Below are 25,432 nucleotides of genomic sequence, written 5' to 3'. Positions count from 1 at the left end.
AAAGATGAGAAAAAAAAATAAAACGAAATGAGAAAAAAAAAATTTTTAAAGGAAAAATGAAAAAAAAAATAAAATATTTTTTTTAATGATACTGATGAGAGAAAGAAAAACGAAATAAAAAAAATGAAATTAAAATAAAAGAAAAAAAATAAAACTTTTTTTTTTTAAGAAAAGGAAAACCCAAAAAAAATATTTTTTTTTTAAGAAAATTTTTTAACGAATGGAGAGGAACTACTGCAAAGGAAAAATAAAAAAAAATAAAAAAAAATAGATATAAATATTTTAAGAATATGATGAAATAAAACCAATTTTTTTTGAAAAAAAGATGGAAGATCAAAATAAAAAAAAATAAATTTTTTTTTTTAAGAATAAGAAAGAGATCAATAAAATGAAAAAAAAAATTTTTTTAAGATGAAAGAAAAAGATAAAACGAAATGAGAAAAAAAAATTATTTTTTAAATTTTTAAAGTATGAAGAGAAAAAATAAAAAAAATAAAAATATTTTTTTAAGAATACTGATAAGAGAAAAAAACAAAACGAAAAAAAATAAGAAAAAAAAATTTTTTTAAAATTTTTTAATGAATAGAGGGAATTATAAAAGGAAAAACAAAATTAAAAAGAAAAAAAAATATTTTTTTTTAAGAAAGGAACTGCAAAGGAAAAAAAATAAAATAAAATATATATATATATATATTTTTTTTAATACTGATGATGAAAGAAAAAAAATAAAATGAAAAAAAAATAAGAAAAAAAATAAAATGAAAAAAAAATAAGAAAAAAAATATTTTTTTTAAAAATTTTTTAACGAATAGAGGAAATTGCAAAGGGAAAAAACGAAATTAAAGTAAAAGGAAAAAAATAAAACTTTTTTAAGAAATAAAGAAAAAACTGAAAAAAAATACATTTTTTTTAAGAAAATTTTTTAACGAATGGAGACTGTAAACTGAAAAAGGAAAAATAAAAAAAACAATATATATTTTTTTAAAAATACCAATATAACTACACTCCAGACTAATAAAAAAAATAATATATAAAATTTCTTTTTAAAAAAAGTTGGTGTTTAGATGAAAAAAAAAACCTGATATATTAGGTAGAGCCCGTGACCAGAAATGAAAGCCATAAAAGCCAAATCTGAGATCTGAATCAGATCTGTCGGATCCGATCTGAACAGATTCAGATTTGAGTAAGTCTAATCTGAATCTGATCTGACATGATCAGATTTGATCTGAAGCTAGTCCGATCTGTTCAGATAAAAAATTTTTTGATGCGAATCGAATTGCAGATCAAATACAATTAATCTGATCTGAGTCGACGAATCTGATTCAGATTAAATCTGATCAGATCAGATTTTTTTCGGAGCACTACTATGAATAAATTTAATTATAGAGGTTTCACAAATTTTGGCAGTTTCGCACGTTTCAGCAGTTTCGCAAGTTTTGGCAGTTTTGCAGTTTCACAGTTTTGCTACTATGTAAGGAGTTTCACCTTTCGGCATTAGGCCAAATAGATTTTGGCAGGCAACCTTAATGATTGTAGTAACTAGATTATATAAAGTGGTAGTTAGACTGTATGATTATATGGTGGTAGTTAGATTATGATACCACTGAGCCAGAATTGGATTTTATACTACTATGGAATATAAATTTTGCTAATTAGCCAATTACACAATCACAATTTAATTTAGGATGAGAAATAACTGGCATTACTTAAAATAAACTATTTATCTGATTAAAAGAGAAAAGAATGGGGGTGATGATTTAATCTAAGTTATTTAACCCAGGCAAGTTAAATTTTTTAATATAACTAAAATATAAAATTTTTTTTATAATGAGAGGTGATTTAACTCAGGGGTAAACTCATAAAATTATATTATATTATAATAAAATACTATTAATTTTTAAAGTTTATTATTAGATTTATCTTTTCATTTGGTTAATCTACTATATAATAATTGTTTTCCTGTGTGACAGTCACGTTTAGATTACATATTTATATCTGTGTTCCCATAACGTTTAGACTACAATTTATACCTGTGTATCCGTAACATTTAGACTACGAATTTATACCTGTGCACCCGAAAGACTGTATAAAATCACGTATAACATTTAACCATCGTACCGATCACATTGTATGTTTATCTGATGTTGCGGAGTAACGGGTTTAATGGCTAGTTACTATATATTTTGTATTGATTACTACCAGTAATAAATAAGAATATATATATTTTTAAAAAACTTTTTAGAAAATTTACATACTGAAAAATTCTTAAAAAATAAAAATAATTTGAACAATTAATAGAATTGGTGCAAAAAAATTTTATTCAGTAGTAACTTTTGCAAAAAATATGGTTTTAGAAAAATATTTACTCATTTTACTACTAATGCAATGTACTTATAAGTGATATTATGAAAATTGATTGGGCTGCAAAAATCATTGCTAATTTGCTAATTGCAAAAAAAATAGTATATATTTTACTCAATTACATATTGTAGGAGAAATTTTAAAAAATTAAAATAGCTAAAAATACAGTAAATTAAAAAAAAATACATTAAAACAAAATGAATAAAGTTTTTAATTGTACAGTTTCAATTATTAAATATGAAAATGTATTAAAGCAAGTAAGTAATTTTTTTAAAATTTTTTTTTAAATTATAATTTTAAACTTTTAAAATATATTATAATTTATTTTATAGATATTGCACATATAATTAGTCAAGAAATTCAATTAATTTTATGATAAAGGGATTTTTTTTAGAAATGTAAAAGATTTAAGAACAATATTATTACCAATAAAAAAAGCTTTAGGTTGTTTTTGAACACAAAACAACATTAGTTTACTGTTTCATTAATCTTATAATTATGGTAGCAGCTATTAAAGAATTACCTGATATCATCGTACAATACTTTTGAATACCAATAGTTTATAAATATTTGATCTAGGTATTTAAACAAATATTCATTGTAAAAAAATTCCATTGTATACAAATAAACTAAATTACAAGTATTTATAATTAATTTATAGTAATAAGTAAAAGTTTAATACACCTAAAGCATGATCTGCATTAGCCATACGACAATATGCGGTATTTACATTGGTTAACGTCACTTCCGTCACTTCCGTCAATTCGTGACGTTAACCAATATGAACAGTATTGAACACAAACAATCCGTACCATGATTCCCTAAAAAGTAGTATTTAAATGGAAAAGAATTTTACTATTGAACAACATATTTGGAATATAAGGTAAATTCAAAAGGTATATCAATTACCAATAAAAATCGGATGCTATCATTCATGTTATTTAGTGGCCTGATAAAAAGATCTGATGATAAGAATTGCCTAAAAAAGTTGATGTTCTTCGCCTCAATATCTTGTTTTAATATAATGAAATATGATGAATATGATGAATATGATGTAAGAGTAAACAGTTAATAATAAAGTCATCAGGACAAGATATAGTCATAAAAACCATTTTATATGTGAGAAACCATGCCACATTTTTTTTTGATCTTATGATTTAAAAAGGCGTATAACTTGTGTATGAGAAATTTTTTTTTAGTTAAAAATTTCTCACAGTTATCGTTGAAATTTCTGGAAATTTCCTAATCATGAAGATATAAAAAGGGACTATCTTTTTAAAAATATTTTTCTCAAGAAAAATATAACATTATTAAAAAGAATATTTTATACCAAAAAATATTATAATTTCTTATTGCCTTTTTTTTAAAAAAAGAAAACAAGATGTCTACAATTAAAAAGATTAACGAATTTAATGATCTCAACGATCCATTTAACGACATTAGATTAAACGCTCCTGAAATTTTCAATTCTTGTAAGTAGAAAAATAAAAATTCCCATCTTAAAAAAATTCCCACCGTAAAAAAAAATAATAATTTTTTTTTTACTCAAATTTTTTCAATTTAGCTCCAAGAACAAGGCGTCGTATGAGCGAATTAATTCCAAACGATCCTCTGAGAGAAATTGAACTTCATGCTCCTGAAATTTTTGAACCAAGAGCTAAAGGAAGACGTATGAGTGAATTAATTCCTAATGATCCATTGAGGATGATTGAATTAAATGCTCCTGAAATATTTCATTAAGTAATTTTTTTACTTTTGAGGAAAATTTAAATTTTTTTGTAATATATGTATCGATTCTTTTATCAAATAGTTTGTAATTTTACATTACTATATTTTATTGTACATAATTTCATGTTATTATCATCATTATTCTTTTTTTTTAAAAAACGTAAATAAAGAAAATATGTAATTACTGCGGCATCCATATGACTTTTTAGTGTTGTCATGTGTTTAAGTATGAATTGGGTCCCTGCATAATAAAAATAAGGGTCTTTCTTAATGTCAATTTTTCTCCATGTGAAAAAAATCCTTTATAAATAACCGGTCAATTCATTACTTCAATGAAAAGAAATTTTTTTTTATGTAGTATTACATCATAATACAGGGGGAATAATCTCTTTTTAGTCACGGACCATTCTACAAACGGTATTATTGACGATACAAAAGATAAGATACTCTCCGGACAATAACGTTGTGTCACCGTGGTAAATTGCTGTGATAATTAATTAACTTTGTGATAGTCGGGGGTTCTTTTTTTTAAAAAAACAATTGAAAAATTTTACAAATACGCTAAAAAAGAAAAACGTAATCGTATAATAATAATGTACAAGTAGTGTTACTTTACACTAAATTCCAATAAAATGATTCGAAAATAAAAGGGAAGTTACACTTGGTACAAAACTTCGACCGGTATGTCCAAATAAGATCCTAACCTATCAGATTAAAGATCACATTATACGTGTCAATTAATTATAGAATCAAAAATTTTTTTTTTTTGACAATGAAAATTTTAAAAATGCAATTATTTAAATATATATATATATATTTTTAACCGGAAAAGAATAAATATCGATTTGGGAAAAAATTTTCATTATCGTTTTTAGTATTTTTAAACTAAATAAAGGTATATTTAATATAAACCACGCGAACATTTAAAATTTATCCGAATAAGCATACATAATTCTTCTTGCAGAAATTAATTAATTAAACATATGTACTGTGTATCAAACTTTATAAATCTGGTAATAAATAATTAGACACAAAAAAAAAATATCTTTGTGGTTTTTTTTTTACTGTTTTTTTTTACAATAAAAAAAGGTAACAAAAAGTGAAATAAAAGAAAATGTTTTTAATTGGATGAATACTGTACTTATTTAAAGTGAGAAAGTAAAATTTTGCATATCCATTTTGATGAATTACTATTAAAGAATAAGAAGTAAAAAAGTGATCAAAAATCTTAGTATTATATACCACTTTTTTATTATTATCAATTTAATTCTTTATTCAGAATAATTGTAAATTGTATACAATACTATAATAAATTACCACTATTTTGTATATTTATTTACATATAAATAATTTTTAGAATTTCAAATATATAACATGATTAATTGCATTTTTAAAAACTACAATTGATTAGGCTTTCAATTAAAAAAAAAAAAATTTGAATGATTTGGAAACTTATGTATTTGAAAATTACCAAGCATTTTTAAAAAAATCTGGTAATTTATTATAAACTTGTAATATATAGAATATAGAAATTGTTCTTTAAAATTGATTTTTGATTTTTGTATCTTATGATCTTAATTTTAAAGATATAAAAAAGAATTTTTTAAATATATATATTATAGAATACAATAAAAATTATTTAAATAATAATGGTATGAATGGTATATAATATTTTTTATGTATTAAGAAAGTAATATAATCTTTTCTAAATTGTTATAAGGTAATATAAGGTAGTAAATTAAATAATTTTTTATATTTTTTATATAAAATTTTTTAATCTTTACTTATTTTAAATATTGTAAAATTTTTTTTTTGAAAAAGTTACCTTTGATTAATAATATTGATTTTTTTTTAAAAAAAAATATAAAAAGTAAATATATACATATATATACTAGTTTTATCTTTTGAAAATATAAACTTGAAAGAAGACTTTGATTTAAAATTAGAAAGTAATCTATTACTGAAATTTTTTTTTTTTCAAGCTAAAAGTATTCTTAATTCATTCTAATCTAAGTAAATTACTTGATTAAAATATATAAGGAAAGTATCATTATTTTTAAATAATATTACTTTTGTGATTTACAAGTAAATCAAGTAAATCAAGAAAATTGAAGAAAATTGGAAATATTTAAAAAATAAATGTAATTTACTATTTCGCAAAGAAACATCTGTAAATTTCAATATATACGTACTAAATTTTAATTAATTATTTTTGCCATTTTACATTTACTTTACAACTTGTAATTTTTAATTACTTTTTTATTATTTCGCATTTATTTTACAGAAAAGAAGGACAGTATGATAAACTGATTTTATTTTTATTTAAAAAAAAAAAAAGAATTTAATTTGAAAAGATACAAAAAAAAATCTTTGTTAAAAAAAACCGCAATTTTTTATCTAAAATAAACCTTTTTTCTTTAAAAAAAGGATTACATATTTTGTTCTAAATAATAATATTTATATATATATATATATACAGTATATACTATATACGTAAAAATTGGTAAAAGAATGAATGAATTTTTTTGTTACCAGTGTTTTTAAAGGAAAGTTTTTTTTTTTAAGGGTTTTTTTAAGGAAAGTCTTTTTATTGGTATCGTAAAAGTTAACGATATTGTGGATGTACAAAATTATTTTACAAGCAAAAAAAAAAGAAGAAATTTTTTAAATAAATTTTTAAAAAAAGAGAATTCAGTAAAAGTTATAATTGTTATTGAAATTATTGTAACTGTAATTGTGAAGATTAAAATTTGTACGAGCTCGCCTACTAATTGGAGATTGAATTCCAAATTCTTTCATAATTCGTTCTTCGCGTTCTTTTTCCTCGGCAAGTATCATTTCAACTTCTGTAACTTCAACCTTACTATTTAAAGCAGCTTTACCTTCGGCTATCATATCAGATAATTTACAATTAAATTTAAGGAAAATATCTTCATCATCATCGACATTATTATCAGAATGAGTGGAAGTATTATTAAAACTATTACTCATATCAACAGAAGAAGATTTACGACGTATAAATCTACGGCCACGACGAACACGGAATTGTCTTCGTCGTGATGAATTTGTTGGAGAGTGTGTTGGTGTTGAAATAATTTTTTGAGAAGTTTGAGTAGTTGGATAATCTTGTTGTGAAGGTGATGTAGAAATTGTAAGTGAAGGTTTAGTTTCAGATGTGGTTGTATTGGAATTTTCAAATGTTGTTGTTGTTGATGATGGCTTTAAATAAAGTAAAGTTAAAAGAGGGGGGGGGTTAATATTTTTTATTATTTAGTTACGAACGATAATAAAATGAAACAATAATAAAGAAGAACATACCATAGACCAAGAATTATCGTAAGGTGGAGGAGGTTCTTCATCTTCAACAGTTTCTACATTTTCACCCCAAGTAGAAACATCTTTTTTCTTTTGATCATAAACATTTTCATCATCATCATCGATTTGTAAGATATCATCATCGTAACCAAAATTTTGTCTCGTTGAATGACCTCCAGTATTTAAAGTATTTCCGGTTAATGTATTTATGGTATCAGTGGCAAAAGCGGAAGTATAGGTAGCAAGTTCTACAACTTTATAAAATAAGTTTGCGGCAATTCCAGGACGATGTTTTTTAAATGGAGGTTCTTGTATATTATAATCAGAAATTTCTTGTTGTTGTTGTTGTTGTTGTTGGAATTGTTGGTATTGTAAGTTATGTTGGTTTTGTAATTCAAGACGTCGCTTAGAATTTGGCGGGAAATCTTGTATTGAAGTTGACTGCATTTTTGTTTTGATATTTTTTTTTTAAAAAAAAAATTTGGGTATAAAGTAATATATATAAAAGGGTTTATTGGAAGAAAAAGGTAAAGTAAAAGAGCAACAAAAAAATAAAAATAAAAATAAAAAATATTTTTAAATAAATAATAATAAAAAAATCGATTTTTGTTGCTCCGTGCGAGGTATTTTTTTTTTATATATTTTTCGTGTACGAGAGTAACGGGTATTAATACTGTATCGGTAGTATCGGTAAGAAAAAAAAAAATTTTTTTTTTAAGGGATGATGGGGTAAAAAAAAAAAATGTCAATACAATTTTGTAATAGTTTTTATAGTTATTTTTTTTTTTCGGGGGGATTGGGGAAAAATACTTTGTACAATTGTAACAATAAAGGATATAACTTAAAATAATACAATATATTTTCTTTATTTATCCGTATTTTTAAAATTTATATGTATATAATTTTTATTATACATGTTTAAGGAATGACTTAAAAGGATGACTCAATATTTTTTTTTTTTAAGTGGCTCAAATGAATTCACTTGTGACTTTTTAATTGAAAAATGTTACACACTTTTGATACGATGATAAATTTCATACAATTATCACATACAGAAATTTGAATTTATGTAAACATCCAACATCCGATGAAAAAAACAGTATCGTAAATGATCGGAACTAAACTTAAGCGGAGAATCTGATGAGTAAGTAATATGAGTAATAATAATTAATTAGATAATTAAAATAATATTTTATTTGTAATAATGTGATATAAAAAGATATATGATAAATAATATACATATAAGTAATAAATATATATATATATATATATATATTATATATTATATATTATATAATATATAATATAAATGTGATTGTAACATATTGTAACATGTATTAACTAATTATGATTATGGTACGACAATCAATTTTAGGTTTAACCTAAAATAAACTCAAGTTTACGCCGTTAACGATATGCAAGTCATTGCAGACGGTAAAACAATTGTCACATAGAAACACATTGTTTCAATTACTCTAGTCGTAAGGAAAAATAATTGACAAATTGGTAACAGGTTTATCGTAACCCTATGTATCGTACAGATAAATTATGACAAAATTTTGATTCCCTTTTTTTTTCTTTTAACACCAATACCGATAAGAAAATCATAATAAAAAGAAAGAAAGAAAAAAAAGGATCTTTTATAGTAAATTGTACAACATATCACAAAAATGCAAAGTTTTGTATTTATTTTTGTATTATTTTCTTTATATAATCCTATGCATTCCTTTGTACAAAGAAGTAATATATTAATTAAAACGAACATAATTTTGCATAAATTTATAATTTACCTATCTATGCGTTGTTGATTCACATGTTAAATCTCTATGATTTGTTTACAATTTAAATTAAATTTTTTATTTTAGTTTTAAGTTTAAGGATTTTTTGAGAATCTGAAGAGAAAGAAATAATAATAATAATAATTTTTTTAATAATTTTAATTTCTGCAATTTGTTAATCTTTTCGAATTAGTTTGAGAAATTTGTCACGTTATCTGCATAATTATATAAATAATTATTAATGTGATGATTAATGCGGTAATATTTAAGCAAACAAGTTTATTTCATTGTCAATTTTGTCATAAGTTTAATAACACGTCTAGATTTTCTAAAATTTTTTTTTTAGTATACGTAATAATAAATATACGAGAAAATCATTTGAAATAATTTTAACCCATATTTTTTTTTTATTATTTTCTCAATGGTTTTTTTTGTCCATTGTCGAAAAAAAAATATATATATATATTTTTTTAACGTTCAGTAAATCCCGAACAAAAAAAAATAACAAAAAAAAAAATCTTTTAATACATGTACGTTCATGCAATGCGGTAAGAAGAATAATGTAAAATTATTGGCACATTATATAATTAGAAACTCGCGAACAATGCACTTCTTCTCTTCAATTATCTTACCGATTTGGTGAATTACAAACGTCAGTTCTCAAAAAAAGAAAGGTCCTTTACGTCAATTTGAAAAAAAATTCTTTATCTTTTTGGCGCTACTCATTCTACTTATTCGATATTATCACATACAGTAACCCCAAAATTTTTATTATCTATCACAAAAGATGGCCTTTATCTTTTGAAGAAAAAGATTAGATATCATAAAGATATCAAATTTAAAATGAGTGTATGTAAATCATGATACTTGAATGAATCAAATTTCTCGTATTAGTCAGAATAAGGAGCAAATGAAAAAAAAAAATTGTTATTATTGAAGATTAAAATCTTTCTGTAGGTTTATATCAATAAGTCGCGGTTAAAATAAACCAATATTGGTATATAATAATGTATTTGAGTACTACACTTTCAATTAAGGGGGACTCAAAAAATCGCGGTTAAAACTTTAATTATACTGCATGTAATAAATGTATATAATTTCGTACTATAATAGGTTTATAATGATAACGACTATGCGATATAACGAATTTCACGATAAAGCGAGGTATCAAGATTTTTTATCTTTGTATATGAAACATTTAATCAAACTCATAAATTTGGGTTCGTTATACTTGTAATGTATTGTATGTAACGTACATAATTTATGCAGATAATAGTTTCCTGCTGCGTTTTTTGCGGTTTTATTTAATATAATTGTTTTTTATAAGTCATTGGTTTATATCAAAGTCGCGGTTAAAACTTAGCCAATATCGGTATTTTACATAGTCAATTAATAGATATCTTGCTGTATTGCTGTAGAAATCGTGGTTAAAACTTCTGAATTTACTGTAATAAATGAACAATATCGGTGTTATAAAATTTTTAAAGTATTTCTAACGCAGTCAATTAATATATTATATAAACATTAAACTTGCTGTGGAAATCGCGGTTAAACTTGTAATAGGTAAATGAACCAATATCAGTGTTATAATAAAATTTTCGAGGTACAATTTTTACACAGTCAATTAATTGGTATAAAGAGCAACAATTATTTAAATCTTGCTGTAGGAGTCGCGGTTAAAAGCTGTTGTACTACACTGTCTACAGTACATATTGAATTCGATATACTGGATCAATTCTTTCAAGTTCCATTTACAAAGTTTAGAATTTCTAAATCTCTATTTTGTCCCCAAAATCAATAAAAAGCGACGTGGACTACCTCATATTAACTTCACCTGATTTACATTCCATATTATCTTCCAATTTTTTTCATGCTATTCAACCTATTCTGAAACGACTACGTAAAAATTACTTTATATTGCGAAATCTGATGAATAGTTTTATTATAGACCATTAATAATCTCAATTCCTAAGTATTGCATATGAATTTTCGGGTATATTCGTTATATTTTCATTCAAATTAATAATTTTATAAACTTTTTTTTTTTGTTTTCTGGCTCAAAAATCACGTTTATCGTTCAATTCGTTTACATCATTATGATTGGTCATCGGATATTTCCATTTTAATTTGATACTGAAATTTTGTAACACAAAAAAAAAATATGTAACTGAAATAACTAACGAGTTTGATCTCATTCAAGGTAATTTTAATTTTTTTTTTCTCTCTTTCTAAATATCCGTTCAAAGAATGTCAACTTCTTTAAATCAAGAATATAATCAATATTCACAACCTTCTTCTACAATTATATTACCTATATCAAATAATCCTTATTTCTTATGTAACATTCTTGCGGATAATGCGAGAGAATATATTATGTTATCAAATCATTCATTTTTCGGTTTATTTGATGTAATATATGCATTCATTTTAGCAATTGTATTAGGGTTTATGGTAATATTACCTTAATAATAAAAGAATACATAAAAAATATTATAAAAAAAAATTAATTTTAATTTTTTTCATCAAAACAATTTTTTTTTTTTTTTTTATTTTCTAGAATCAAACAACAATAACTTATTCAATATCTATAGCCATGATAATAATATGGATTTGGTTAAAACTTAATATAGTAAAAGAAGAAAGTATTTTATCAATTAGAGATGTTGGTATACAAGTAAAAACTATTTATATGAATGGTAGAAGTGTATCTAAATTTATTGATAAATCAAAAATTTCTGATATTATAATTAATGAAGGTATAACTATGTTACAAGTTAAATTTTATATGGCTATAATTGTTGATGGTCAAGATAGAATGGTGGTTGTTTTTGAGGTATTTAATTTTCTTAAGAGTTTAATATTATTTTTTTTAAATGAGTTTCTAATTGATTAATTAAAAAATTTTTTTTTTTTCTTCTTTTTAATAGCATTTATTACCAAAATTAAATATTTTATTACAAGTATATAGAGGTACTAGATATGTAATATTTAATGAGATTGAAGAAAATTCTGATATTGATGGTTATTCTCATTCTATTCATTCTTATGATATTAATTCATGAGATTGAAAAAAAAACCCCCGTATTTATGTAAATAATCTTACCAAATGTTATGGATTAACTTTCGTATTTTATATTCACGAATGTATTGTACAGTTTTATTTTAATACGAGAGAATGGGAAGAAACATATATCTGGCGAGATAATTTACGAGATGACAAATAAGCAATATCTCAGCAACCCTCTAATTGTATAGATTATCGTTTATGGAGGGAATTATCACCGACAATATTTGTGGATTATGGCTCTATTTTATGGTATGGGCTCTCGAATTCTTTTTAAATTGCATAGATTTTCGTTTATTAAAACCACATCAAAGAAATAGCGACGATAAAATGATTTTTTTTTTTTAGTGCAAGAGAATTTTTCGACCGATTTTTTGGTCATATAAATGACGTAAGAAAGATAGAAAGAATGAAATTAAAAGTTAATAAAAATATGCCGAAATCCGTGGATTAATTAATAAATAATTAACGTTGCGAAAGAGAGCTTTAAAAATTTAAATTATTTTATAAAAAAATCTTAATTGGTGGTGCTACCGATGAAATTGGGGCATGAATTCTCAGATATAGAAACATTAGATTAATAATGATTAAATTCAACATTATATTTGTAGTGAAGGAATATTCGGTTTAAATATCATTAAAGATGAAAAAGGAAGGAAATATTAGTTTGAAGGGCTCTCAATTCTAGAATTTAATTTATTTACTCGATTTTAATACATCCAAACTGGTCGTTATTATTATATTAGAATAGCAAAGTAGAAAATCTTATTATTGATCAAAATAAAAGCAGAGAATGTGAAGGAGGTGATGAGGAAATTGTATATATAGTAAGTCATAGTACTTTTTTCTTAAAGAAAGCTCTCTCGATTTAATACACCCGAACTGGTCCAAAAGGAACATCTTATTATTGGTCAAAAATAAAAGCAGAGAGGATGTGAAAAAATTGTATATATAGTAGTCATATTACTTTTTTTCTTAAAGAGAGCTCTTGATTCTAGGATTTTATTTATTCGCTCGATTTAATACATCCAATCTGGTCCGTTATTATTATATTCGAATAACAAAGGAGAAAATCTTATTATTGATCAAAATAAAAGCAGAGAGGATATGATGGAGGCGATGAAGATATAGTAAGTCGTAGTACTTTTTTCTTAAAGAAAGCTCCTCACAATAAATTCTTATATCTTTTTCTGTTAACCAAATATCTTTCTTATATTTTTCATTATTTCTTAAGAAAGATCAGATAGATCAATGTACTGTAGATTCAAATAAGAAAGTTCATTGAAATAACCAATTAGATTGGTGTACGATCAAATGTGTTCGTTCATCGAAAAGACATTTAGATCATTGTATATTTAATAGAATATAAGTAGGCACTACAAGTAGACACTACAAGTAGTAGATACTACAAATAAACGCTTTTTCCAAAAATAAAATAACAGAAATGGTTTGTCTATTGATGATTTTATTTTAATTATCGTGATATTTGTATATTTACAATAACAAAATAATCTTGTTCATTTTGATGCAAGCTAGTATATGCAAAATATATATATATGTGTATATGTTTAGAAAAAAAAAATATATCTATAGATTTCTATGTTCCAGCAAAGTATGCCATAAAAGAAAAACCAGCAAAAGAAAATAAGCAAATAAAATTTTTGTCTATTCTAAATCAAAACATCTATACAATAAATAGCCGTTACTACTTGTTACCACTTGTTACTACATGTTACTACTCGTGACTCTTCGTTACTTCTCATTACTTTACATGATTTCGTTTAATATCATCGAAATTTAAAACTCTTTCATTCTCTTTACCTCGACTAATATGACGTTCATTTATTCTTATTATTCGTTCCATCTCTTCAATATTTAACATCTTCAAAGATTTTATAAATTCATTTATTCTCTCCCGATTATGTGGAAGAAAATACGCGAATCTTACATCCAATCCAGGTCCACAGATAGCTTGCATATGAGAATGTAAGAATCTTAACCATTGCTTAAAAGAATTTTCTTTTATAAAGATATTATAATCAACCATTCTTAAAAAATCGCGTTCAAAAACGTTTAGTTGTTCAATGGTATATCCGGTAAAGGATGTCCAATGATTAGTTTTGTAATTTTCATCTTGAAAAAATTTCCATGCTATAATTAATGATGAAATCAACGCGGGCAAAGGTTTTATGGATTCTTGATTTTCAGGGCAAGGCTCTGTCGAAACGGTAAATCTTGAATAATTAATAATATATGATAATTCAACTTTTGAACGATCCAAGCATCTCTTGAATCGTAAGAGATAATACAACGCTAGCTCAATAATTCTACAATTTGTTCCAGACATTTGTAAAACTTGTCGCATCCAATAATGGAATTCACTATCGTATAATGTACCCCAAATTGATAATATAGTATATCTGATAGTATCTAGTGAAAAAGTGGAAAAAAAAGAAATATGTGAGTAAATTTATAATATTAGTATACATATATATTTTTTTAATTTATTACTACCCAGGTAATTTTGGTGCATATTTTCCGATGGACTGAATTTTTGCGTTACTAAATAAATGTCATACAAAGAAGTGACCCAATATTGAGATATTTCTCTTTTAGCATTTTCTTCGGTAGTTGATGATACATAATTTGTACGTTGGTTTCTGTTGTTTCTATTTTCGGGAACATTATGTAACTCTTGATCACCTATACAAGAACTTTGTGTGCTTGTGGATGAATAACTAGATGAATATTTTGTCGATTCTATCTGTCCTGCAGACTGACATTGAGGTGAATAATAAGAGGTGGGTGATTCATCATAATTATAAAAAAAATTAACACAATCAGGTTCATTCCATTCATTCCAAAAGATTTCCTTTGTTCTCAAAACTTTTTTGCACGCGTTATTAGCGTCAGTGTCCATTAAAGTTAGATTAGAACTTGATACAGGCGTCAAGGTAGAATTATCTTCGGCCTTTTTATTATATCTAATTTTTACAAACCGTGAATTATTATAATTTTTGTTATTATGATTCTTAGAAAGGTGTTCTCTACCAACTTGTTGTTTATTCTCGTGTTCAATTTTTTGAGTTTGCTTGTTCTGTGATGAAATACATATAAACGTAGTTTTAGATACTTCAATTTTGGCGTTTTGTACATAATCATAATTCTTCTTTTTATTATCAGGACGTGACGAAGGTTGAATAGATTTAGGTTTTATATCTAACCAAGTTGACACAATAGGCATCATTAGATAATTTCTTTTTTTTAAAAAAAAGAAAGAAAGAAAGAAAGAAAGAAAGAAAGAACAAATTGGTGGGGCTGGAAAAAAAGAAAAATGACGGTTTAGCATATTATTTATACACTTAAAAATCTTTGATCAGGCACAGGGAGTTACACACTATAAATAATTTTAGCCTATTTTGGCATCCAAAGTGTTGGGGGACTTGGGGGTAGTTAAGGAGTAGATTATTTCGACAAAATTAAAGTTCTTCGATTATTGTTGTATCACTGAATTCAAAAAAAAACTTACCAATAACCAATAAATTATTATTAATAAAAAAAAGGGACCTGAAGAAAAAAGTTAAATTATTTGAAAGAACAATTGTTTAGATTTTAAAATTTTTGAGATGACGTAAATTTTTTTGTGTAATGACGCACTGATTTTTTATGATTTTCGGTAGCTTCAGCATAAGTAAATATTTTAAATATTTTGTATGAAAATTAATCTAATTAATCCCCCTATATAATAGTATAGTATAATATTTTATGAAAATATAAAAATAAATAAATTTGAACTAAACTAAATTACTTTGATCTATTTTAAACTTAAAGCAACTTTACTTTAGTAGATTTAGATTCATATTTTAATATATTGGTTTGTTTTACCATTATCTGTTATTCCATGTTGCAGAATAAATCCAACTTTACCAATATATCACTATTAAATTGTATCTATTTTTGATCCACTTACATATTGGGGTATTTCTAACACTTCTTTTCTTCATTTTGTAGGCTTTCTTGTACGAATCGGATTTAATGTTGTAGGGGTCATAACTCATAAGTATCCTACCCCTCGTAATTTCTAAAGTCAGGTAATAACACCCATTAAAATTTTTTAAAATTAAATACAATACTAACCTTGATAATATGTAAATTTATAGGCTTATATAATATGTAGATCAGGAAGTTAGATGATCGGTAAATTTTATGTCCAAAAATATCCTTTTATGTAAATATTTCCATTCCTTATGCCTTAACCCTTTAGATATATAACTTTTTTTTAAATATATTGATTTTCAAGAGTCACTGCACATTTCCTTTAGAATTTTTACCAAGTAAAATATAAAGCTAGGGAATTTCAATTATACTATATTTTTCCTCTTTTTTTCATAATAATATTTGAATGGTGTTTGGAATTATTAACTTTGTCCAGAATTCATATTAAGTTATCTTGACTAAAAATCTTATAGGAATAAGCCAAGAGATCTCTTTCGCAGATAATATACAAAAAATGAGTATCTGAAAGCAAATTGGTTTACTCAACTTCAGAGCTGAAAAAATCATTGCAATATGGACTTTGCAAATGATATGACTTTTTTTTCTTTATTTAAGACTTTATTTTAATGACATTTTTGGCCCAATAAACTACTATAATCTTAACTATAATGAATGTAAGTAACTATATTTTCAAATTTCACTATAGTTCTATTGAATATTTACGCACAAAAACATAAAAACAATTTTATATCAAATATTAGAAAAGATCGGCATTTTGCAGCCGATCATCTAAATTATGTATTATAATTCTTATCAAGGTTATATTTAAACCCAAAATGGGTGTTATTACTTGGCTTTAGAAATTATGAGGGGAGGATACTTATGATCCCTACTGTAAATTTAAAATTATAATTGACATACGTAAAACATTACTAAAATTTGTCAGTAATTCCAATTATCCAATTAACAAATTTTATCATACTGTGTTGAGAAAAAATTTTGACTAGATACCTCATTCGCTTATAATATAAAAATTTGCATGAACTGTATCTATGCTTTCTGCGTAATTAACAGAACGAAAAATTATTAGCAAGCACGTGAAATTTAACCAATCAAGTACGTCGAACATCCACTTGTGCCGAATTACCAATCAAAATCTCACGTTATACAATTCTACCAATCAATTCTTGTAACGACAATTTCACTTACCGTAATTTATGAACTTCGGAAATTATTAACAAAACAAGAAACGTTAGCTGAGCAATGATGTACATGGAAGATTCCAATTCCACTTCTAAAACACGGTTATTGTTATATATATATATATATATATCTGGGAATTTGGAAGTTTCCTTTGGAATTTGAAGATTTGAAAATCCCAAATTTTACTACTGTTTTTGTTGGTGCATTATTTAATACAATAACATTAAACATATATATACATATATATACATATTTGGTCTTGGCATCACGCCAATGCTTTTGTATGTTTTTTTTTTTGACGTAAATATGAATAATATTAATATTTATTCCGTGATAAATTTTGATAACAAAATCATTGAACTGCGGTTCTGATAATTGTTTCCGAGAAAGTAAATTTTATTCAAAAATAATTAAACAAGACGTGAACGGGGTTTCAAAACAATTGTTTCGAATATAATAAATAGACATGATTTTATAATTTTTTTCTTTTCATTCCTTTTTATTTTTTTAAAAAAAAACAAAAATAAATTCGTAAGAAATTTAATATTCTTTTTTTAAAAAACTTTTTTATTCTTTTATCAAAATATTTTTATTACAAACGAAACATTTAGTTACTTCTTTTCATCTTAAAAAAAAAATGAGTGATTTCCTACCCCTCACTATTGGAGATAGCTCTTATGCTAAAAATGCAGTTAAATACATTGAAATTTTAAATAAATTGCGTCGTATGGGAGCGCAATCCGCCGTTGACTTACCAACCGTGGTTTTTTGTGGAAATCAATCAGCTGGAAAAAGTAGTTTATTGGAAGCAATTTCCGGAATCCAGGTAAAAAAAAAAAAGAAAATTTTTTGACTTTACGAGAAATGAACGTTTTTATTTTTTCAAAATTAATACGTCATACTCTGCTTTTGACATTAACAATTTTTTTTTTTTTGTAGTTACCCCGTTCAGATGGCACATGTACAAGATGTGTTATGGAAATACGTTTAATTAAGTCTTCTAGCGAATGGTCATGTCAGGTTTCTTTACGTAAAGAGTATGATAATTTTGATGAAAAACTTATTCGTCCTGAAGAAACAAAATTCGGCAGAATTATTACCCATCCGAATGAAGTAGAAATAGTTGCTCGTCGGGCTCAAAAAGCACTTTTAAATCCTAATTGTAAACCTGAAGATTATTTTGAATGGGATTTTGAAAGTTTAAGTTATGAAGAGGATGCAGATAAGAACGCTTTGAAATTTACGAAAAATGTTGTTTGTTTGGAAATAAAAGGACCAAATGTTCCAAATCTTAGTTTAATAGATTTGCCCGGAATTATTCGTAAGTATTTATACTATATTAATCTACTAAAAATTTTTTGTCAAAATTTTAACATTATATAATTTAAATCATTCTTAAAGGTCATGTTGAAAAAGTAGAAGATGAAAGGTTCATAAGATTAATCGAAGAATTAGTCGAAAATTATATTTCAAAAGAAAAGTCTATTATCGTGGCAACTATTAGTTGTAAGGACGAAATAGATAATCAAGCTATTATAACTCTTGCAAAGAAAGCTGATAAGCAAGGTCTTCGTACTCTCGGAGTTTTAACAAAACCAGATACAATCGAGGAAGGCACTCATGATACTTGGATGAAAATTATGAGAGGTGATGCACATAGATTGGCCCTTGGATATTATGTTGTAAGAAACCCAAAACCAAAGGAATTAAAAGAAGGAATTACATTTAAAGAAGCTCGGAAAAATGAAAAGAATGTTAGTAAAAATTTAAATTGCATAAATTGATTATTTATACAAATTAATTTTATTTCTAATTTTGTTAAATAGTTCTTTGATAACGAAGAACCTTGGAGAAGTTTTTATATAAGAGATCGTTTGGGTGTTGAACATTTACAAAAGAAATTATCTGATTTATTAATCGATGCGATTAAGCGTACCCTTCCATCAATTAAAAAAGAAATTGAAGATAAACTTGAAAAGGTACGTATATTTTAATATATAATGGGACAGAATTTTTGCTAATTTTGTGCACATGACCGTGATCAGCAAAGTGAGCCAATAAAAAAATTTTGACCAAAATTTGAATTCCCCCCCTCTTTCTATTGACTTCCACCCAATATTGTATTTATTTATTATTTTGATTTATTTGTTTATTCTTTGATAAATTTTCCAGATTCGCGAAGAACTTGAACAAGTTCCTGAACAACTTGGAGAAAATCCACGACTTGAACTTTTCCGAATGATAAAAAAATGCGCCAACTCCATTCGAGATTTAATCTCGTGTTCTAATGATCATACGGATTTATGGCAAGAAATTAATGAGGAATTAGGAAAGTTTAAGCATAATCTGTGCTCTACTCGTCCAATTTTTGAAATTGGTGATGAGAGATTTGATACTTTAAAAGAATTCCTAAAACCTATAAATGAAGATGTAATAATAGCGGAGAATAATGATGAATTACATATAGTTAAAGAGATTGATGTATCTGATAGTGTAAATAAAGCACGTGGACGTTTGTTACCTGGCTTTATCCCTTATAGTTCCGTGGTCAGTCTCATAAAGAAACATCAAAAAAGATGGAAATCGCCAGCTTTTGATTGTTTACATGAAATTAACGAAATTATGACGAAACATGTAAATGAATCTGCTGATAAAATATTTTCACGTTTTCCGGCCTTGGTTGGTAGAATTAAGTATGTGTTATATAAGATTTTATTTATCTTTTAATAATGTAATTTTTTTTTTTAACCATAATTATTTTTAAAATTCTCCATTTTTTTCTAAAGATTTCGTGCAATGGAATATCTTCAAGAATGTAAACAGGATACTGAGAGACATATTAATTTTATAAATGACATAGAGGGAAACAATTTTCCTTTTACTTTAGACGAGGGCTCAATGAATCTCTCAAAGGCTGAATATTTAAAAAATATTCAAGAAGTAATTGAAAAAAATAATAGGTCAATGTTATCGAGACGTGTAATAAATGGAAATCAGGATACGTTTGAGATAATGGCATCTGCTATGTCATATTTTAAAATTGCATTCAAAAGATACGCAGATATGATTTCTATGACAATAATTCATGCATTTATTGACAACTTCGCAAAAGATATTGAAGAAAAATTCCTTGATGCATGTGAACCTATGGAAGGGGAAGAAGATTTTGAAATTACCGAATTAATTAAGGAAGATGAAAATATAAGTAAAAGAAGAGATAATTTGTTAGAAACTGAAAAACACTTACGTTCTATGTTATATAGTCTTGTAAGGTTTGGATGTTAAAAATAAACAAGTTTTTTACAATTCATGATCTGTTTTAATCTTAGATAATCAGATTTTTTTGATGAACACAATAAAAAAAAGTAATGTAATTTTTTATTATTTGTAAAACGAAATATTACTTAAAATACGAGTTTGTGGTTCGTAAAAAAATAAGTCCGATACTTTTAGACTCGGGGTTAATATTGTCCGACTTGGTGGGAAAAAATTTAAATAAAAAATACCTTATATAAAAAATACAAATAGGCCAATCAAATGAATAAAATATGAGGTGATTGAAACGGAACGGAACGGAAAAACATTTTTTATTTATTCCATTCATTACTGGATACAAAGAATCAGATAAAACTTAAAAATAATAGCAAATCCTTAAATTGGTTTCATAATGCATTAAAAATTCTCCGGCACATAGTTTTTAAATGCAAGTATATGAGCACAAGTAAAGTTTACAATTCTAGAAATCTCCCCCAGAACTCTTCGGAAACCCTACTAACTATTATTATAATTATGTGCCATAGGTAGGCTAATGATTTTCTCAAGCCAATGAAAGAATTTTTTTTCTTTAGAAAGTTGGCAAATTTCAACACGCCATTACTCAAAAATGGAACCTATTGTTTTTTTTCCTTTTTATCAAATAGATTTCAGAAAATCCAAGTAATTATGGGAAAATCTTTAAACTATAATCAGCTAATCAACTAATCGACTTGTAATCGTTTGGCTGTTTTAATGTAAAAAAACGCTTACTAATTAATTGATGGTTTTTTTTTGACGTATTTTTTGTAACTTTTTTTAATTGTAACAAATATTGTAACTTTGTACACAATCAAAATCCTGTTAACCCTGATAATCTTTTTAAGATCATTGTAAAAATTAGACAGCATGACCCCATGTCCATCATTTTTTTTGGCAATAAACAATATAAAATCCGGATATAAATTATATCAATTGTATCTTATATCGAAATTGTACTCGGATTACTCCGTTAAACGATAAAGTTTGGCGTACATAAATATTCTCATTCAACTAAACGACTAATATAGTAAATCAATAATATATGTCTCCTATATGATAATTTCTTTGTTTCCCTAACATCTTATTGGAAAATTTTATTACCTTAATGAACGCCATTTTTTTTTTTTTTTTTTTAACAAAGAATTTATATAATTTTTATATATATTTTTTTTAAAAAAATAATATAATAATAAAATTATTTTGATTATCATAATAAAAATTATTAGTTAAAAAAATAAATATATCGGCGGGTTAAGGGCAAAGGCATTTCGATGAAGAAAAAAAAATATTCCGAAATAAAAGTGCAGCTTGAAATCATATATATAAATTCCCATTTTCTATTTAGAACATGCTGTATTTCAATAATATTTGGTTGATCATACTCAAGTTTTGATGTTGGTTAAACATATTAAGTTAAAATTACAAATTCAACTATCGGAAAATTAAAAATTCATCGTTTATTATAGGAATATATTAAAAATTCTTTCAATTCATGGTTTAGCGCACTTAAAATTTTATTTTTCATTTTTGGTTAGATTCATTATGGATAAATTATTCATCCAGGTCAAATCTTCCCCTATTAATTTTAGTATTACTAAATTTGTATTACCGAAACACCGAAACCGGATTAAAAACCGGATCAATAATTAGATTCTGTCTCCAGAACTAAGATTAGCGCCTATTGCCTGTTCCAGTTCATAATAATTAATTATATAATTAGAATCAAATTTTTATTAATATAAAGCTCTCAATTTTCTCCCTTCATGAATTCATGTCCATTGCTTAATGATAATTAATTTTATTAGCATATGAGTATATAATAGAATCGATCTTGCCATTAAATATAAATATAATATATATATATATAATTAGTTTCCAAAAAAAAAAAGGAAAAATAAAACCTTTAAACCTTTAATTCCTTTATCATAATGTCTTCGAACGATAGAGTAACAATTGATGTCGATAAACGTAGAGCGGCTCTCAAAGAGATTGATGATGCAAAATTTGGCTGGCAACATATTCGTGCGTGTTTGGTAGCTGGTACCGGCTTTTTTATGGACGCGTACGATCTTTTTGCTATCAATTTTGCCTCTACTATGATAGGGTACGTCTATTATGGTGGTAAAACTCCTGCAAATATCGACTTGGGTTTGAAAGTGTCAGGTTCTATTGGCACTTTACTTGGTCAATTATTTTTCGGTTATTTGGCAGATCGTCTTGGGAGAAAGAAGGTAAATATTTTAATATGAAAAAAATTTAATTTTAATTTAATTAAATAATTATTAACTTTAAAAATTTATAATTTACTTTTATAGATGTATGGTGTTGAATTAATGATCATTATTGTTGCGACAGTTGCTTCATCGTTGGCCGGTCAAAGTCGTGCTGTTACAGTAGTCGGTATTATCATGTTTTGGCGTGTTGTAATGGGTGTCGGTATTGGAGGAGATTATCCTCTTTCCGCAATTATTACATCTGAATTCGCCACAAAAAAAAGAAGAGGTGCTATGATGGCCTCAGTATTTGCTATGCAAGGATTTGGAATTTTAGGCTCTGCTATTGTAGCACTTATCGTTTTGGCAGCTTTTAGAAGTGCAATTATCGCCGATGTTTCTGCTGTTGATTATTGTTGGCGTATAGTGCTCGGTTGTGGTGCTATTCCCGGTATTGCGGCTCTATACTTCCGTCTCACAATTCCAGAAACCCCACGATATACTATGGACGTAGAACACGATGTCAACAAAGCAACTTCGGACGTCGCCAACTATTTGCAAAAAACTGACACAACAGATGAAAATGATGGACCAGGCAATCATGTCGGTGTACCAAAAGCAAGCTGGTCGGATTTCACAAGTTATTTTGGAAAATGGAAAAATGGAAAAGTTTTACTAGGAACCTCTATGTCATGGTTCGCGTTGGATATTGCTTTTTATGGAATCGGTCTTAATAACGGAATTATTTTGAGTGCTATTGGCTACGCTGACACACATGATGCAGATTTTAATCTAAGGGCTTATAATTCACTCAAAAATATGGCTCTTGGTAATATTATTATCACTATTATGGGAACCGTTCCTGGTTATTGGGTTACTGTAGCTTTTGTTGATAAATGGGGTAGAAAACCTATTCAAATAATGGGTTTCGCTGTCCTCACTGTACTATTTATTGTCATGGGTGCTGCCTTTAATCCACTCAAAGAACATTCTATTCCAGCTTTTATCGTCTTATTCACATTGTTGCAGGTAATTAAACTTCATTTTCCTTATTTCTTTTCACATCTTAATGTAAATTATTTATCACTAAATTATATTACCTTAATTCCAGTTCTTCCAAAATTTTGGTCCCAACACAACAACATTCATCGTTCCAGGGGAAGTTTTCCCAACACGTTACAGATCAACTGGTCATGGTATATCAGCTGCATCCGGAAAACTTGGAGCTATTGTTGCTCAAGTTGGTTTCTCAAAACTAAAAGACATTGGTGGACCAAACGCATTTGTTGGACAATTGCTTTTAATCTTTGCCGCATGGATGTTTATTGGGGGTTTATTCTCAATACTCATTCCTGAAACAAAAGGTTTGTCTCTTGAAGAATTAGCAAATGAAGACCATGATTTCAACGTTGAAGAAAGGAAAGAAAGAGTAAAGGCGGAAGCATAATAAAATCTACACATAATATATCTAATATAAACACACATTCAACATATAAAATTTTTTTATTCTTTTACATTACGATAAATTGGGAGAATATAAAAATCCCTGTAAATTCTTTAATGTATCAAAACATTATTATTATTATTATGTATTTATAAAAAAAATATTTCAATCATATAAATATGAAAATAATCTAAAATTTTTTCTTTTTTCCTAAAAAAAAAAAAAAAAATAATATTAATAAAGTTCAAACATTTTTAATAATTAATATTTTTAAATGTTAACAAAATTTTCAAAAATATAATTTGTTATTGTATGTTATATTTTGCAAGCTTCTTACAAATTTCGTTGACAATACTTTTTGCTTGATGCTATTACTTCGGCATGACATTTCATCCCTCCTATAACCGGGTTTTTTTCCGAAATCGCCCCCTATAAAATTAATTTTGATGATGATAATCTTGCAAAAAAATAGAAACAATAGATCGACATTGCATGTGAAACCCCACAATTTGACAACCATTTCTGTTATATCTTTAATTATTTTCTTTGTAGTTTTAACGATAACGTAATACAATATCCATACTCACAAGTTTAAAATATTGTTGTTTGTTGATCGACCATCTCTGATCCAGAAAGGTTTCTCACGTGGTGATCAATGTTTGAAAGAAATTTCGTTTAAGAACATTCTTTTAAAAAGGGGAGATCATAATGCCGCAATTCATTTAATACTTTATTTCTTAAAAGATAATTAAATTTTTTCTTTACTACTTATTATTAAATTTAAACAATTCGAGCAAAATCTGTATTTATTATAAATTTGTGTACTAATGTTAACGTTTATTATAAATCTTTTTCGCATGAATCGCAATAGATTAGCTTTTAATAAATCTATTCTAAATGGTAAAAAATAAACCCGCATAATACATCATATTGACAAAAGTATTACGTATGACAGTTGAAGCTTACCCATTCATATATAGTAGATTAACACACAATGGGTCAAATTTCTATAAAAGATTTATTTTCGTTACTTTTA

The 25,432-nt window shown here is 25.8% G+C and overlaps 6 protein-coding genes across 6 annotated transcripts; 4 read left to right on the top strand and 2 right to left on the bottom strand.

Moving 5' to 3' along the window:
- Positions 1 to 3,653: 3,653 nt before the first annotated feature.
- Positions 3,654 to 4,287, top strand: OCT59_010322 (uncharacterized protein). The gene is made up of 2 exons (XM_066132933.1): positions 3,654 to 3,833; positions 3,926 to 4,287. The coding sequence occupies exons 1-2, from the start codon at positions 3,743 to 3,745 to the stop codon at positions 4,099 to 4,101; spliced, it is 267 nt and encodes an 88-aa protein (XP_066000529.1). The 5' UTR covers positions 3,654 to 3,742; the 3' UTR covers positions 4,102 to 4,287.
- A 2,088-nt stretch (positions 4,288 to 6,375) lies between these two features.
- On the bottom strand, positions 6,376 to 7,851 carry OCT59_010321 (uncharacterized protein; the record flags this gene model as incomplete). Its single annotated transcript, XM_025324983.2, has 2 exons — positions 6,376 to 7,308; positions 7,408 to 7,851. 2 exons carry the CDS (start codon positions 7,849 to 7,851, stop codon positions 6,781 to 6,783), a joined length of 972 nt encoding a protein of 323 aa, XP_025183367.1. The 3' UTR covers positions 6,376 to 6,780.
- A 3,578-nt stretch (positions 7,852 to 11,429) lies between these two features.
- Positions 11,430 to 12,700, top strand: OCT59_010320 (uncharacterized protein; the record flags this gene model as incomplete). Its single annotated transcript, XM_025324984.2, has 5 exons — positions 11,430 to 11,633; positions 11,740 to 12,015; positions 12,110 to 12,203; positions 12,438 to 12,498; positions 12,595 to 12,700. 5 exons carry the CDS (start codon positions 11,430 to 11,432, stop codon positions 12,698 to 12,700), a joined length of 741 nt encoding a protein of 246 aa, XP_025183368.2.
- A 1,308-nt stretch (positions 12,701 to 14,008) lies between these two features.
- Positions 14,009 to 15,490, bottom strand: OCT59_010319 (uncharacterized protein; the record flags this gene model as incomplete). The annotated part of the gene is made up of 2 exons (XM_025315182.2): positions 14,009 to 14,676; positions 14,761 to 15,490. 2 exons carry the CDS (start codon positions 15,488 to 15,490, stop codon positions 14,009 to 14,011), a joined length of 1,398 nt encoding a protein of 465 aa, XP_025183369.2.
- Positions 15,491 to 18,082: 2,592 nt separating this feature from the next.
- Positions 18,083 to 20,730, top strand: OCT59_010318 (uncharacterized protein; the record flags this gene model as incomplete). Its single annotated transcript, XM_025315183.2, has 6 exons — positions 18,083 to 18,271; positions 18,385 to 18,766; positions 18,847 to 19,199; positions 19,272 to 19,424; positions 19,618 to 20,138; positions 20,232 to 20,730. The coding sequence occupies 6 exons, from the start codon at positions 18,083 to 18,085 to the stop codon at positions 20,728 to 20,730; spliced, it is 2,097 nt and encodes a 698-aa protein (XP_025183370.1).
- A 1,772-nt stretch (positions 20,731 to 22,502) lies between these two features.
- Positions 22,503 to 24,670, top strand: OCT59_010317 (uncharacterized protein). The gene is made up of 3 exons (XM_025315184.2): positions 22,503 to 22,970; positions 23,055 to 23,981; positions 24,064 to 24,670. Exons 1-3 carry the CDS (start codon positions 22,668 to 22,670, stop codon positions 24,397 to 24,399), a joined length of 1,566 nt encoding a protein of 521 aa, XP_025183371.1. The 5' UTR covers positions 22,503 to 22,667; the 3' UTR covers positions 24,400 to 24,670.
- The last annotated feature ends 762 nt before the right edge of the window (positions 24,671 to 25,432 follow it).

The sequence above is a fragment of the Rhizophagus irregularis genome, chromosome 18, assembly GCF_026210795.1.
Source record: "Rhizophagus irregularis chromosome 18, complete sequence".
Taxonomy (NCBI): Eukaryota; Fungi; Glomeromycota; class Glomeromycetes; order Glomerales; family Glomeraceae; genus Rhizophagus; species Rhizophagus irregularis.
Note: the sequence above shows the minus strand (reverse complement) of the source record. Positions and strands in the feature narration are given on the sequence as shown.